The 1004-nt window shown below is 37.5% G+C and overlaps 1 protein-coding gene across 1 annotated transcript in view; it reads right to left on the bottom strand.

Annotated features, from left to right (window-relative positions):
- The window catches only part of LOC106881757 (segmentation polarity homeobox protein engrailed), a 66811-nt gene that overhangs the window by 31974 nt on the left and 33833 nt on the right, over window positions 1-1004 (bottom strand). The window contains exon 2 of the mRNA XM_052966008.1: window positions 442-532. Within this exon, the coding sequence (XP_052821968.1) occupies window positions 442-532 (91 nt within the window). The remainder of the gene's footprint in view (window positions 1-441; window positions 533-1004) is intronic.

Here is a 1004-nt window from a genome sequence, read left to right as displayed (position 1 = left end):
GTACTTAATTTATCGACCCCGAAAGGATGAAAGGCAAAGTCGACCTCGGCGGAATTGAACCCAGAACATAAAGACAGACGAAATACCGCTAAGCATTTCGCCCGGTGTGCTAACGTTTCTTATTTCTTCATTGCCCACAAGGGGCTAAACATAGACGGGAAAAACAAGGGGATTAAGTCGATTACACCGACCCCAGTGCGTAACTGGTACTTAATTTATCGACCCCGAAAGGATGAAAGGCGAAGTGGACCTCGGCAGAATTTGAACTCAGAACGTAAAGATATACCGCGAAACATTTCGCCCGGCGTGCTAACGTTACTGCCAGCTCACCACCATTTTAAACGAAAATCTTTTCTACTCTAGGCACAAGGCCCGCAATTTTTGGGGAGGGGGTTTCTGCCAGCTCACCGTCTTAAGTAAAAGTAATATTGTCCATCTTACCGGTATCTTGCTTTCCGTTTTTGCATATCTTGTGGACGATCTGGAAGTTTGCGAAAGTCCATTTTCAGGTCATGTTTTAAACAATCGGGAACTAAAAAAGAAAAACAAACAAAATTTATTTATGAATTCTTTGAGATTCTTATTTATCTCAAGAAGCACGTATAACATAGACATATATAACAAGCACATATAGCATACATAACTAAATGGAACTCTATCAGTTTTAACGATGACTCTTTCAATACTGCCTCAAATGAACTACCTTCTCACTGAATTATAGTGTGAAACTGGTTGTGTATTCAACAGACAAGACTATTTCTAATTTATTCTAAAATCGAATCAGTGAAACAGATGATGTCACAAGGGTGTACATTCTACCCAATGGGCTTCTGTACATTTTCCGTATTCTTAGCTTGAGTGGATCAAATATGTATTTACTCAGGTAGCACTTTTCGAGATTTATTGTTAACAAATACATATGGAAATAAAAAAAAATTCAAGGAAAATGGTAGCTGTATTTAATATTATACATTTTAAAAGGAAATATACATTCATTCATATAT

This window comes from Octopus bimaculoides, chromosome 3 (assembly GCF_001194135.2).
Source record: "Octopus bimaculoides isolate UCB-OBI-ISO-001 chromosome 3, ASM119413v2, whole genome shotgun sequence".
Classification (NCBI taxonomy): domain Eukaryota; kingdom Metazoa; phylum Mollusca; class Cephalopoda; order Octopoda; family Octopodidae; genus Octopus; species Octopus bimaculoides.
The sequence above is the reverse complement of the archived record's forward strand: the minus strand, read 5'-3'. Positions and strand labels throughout refer to the sequence as shown.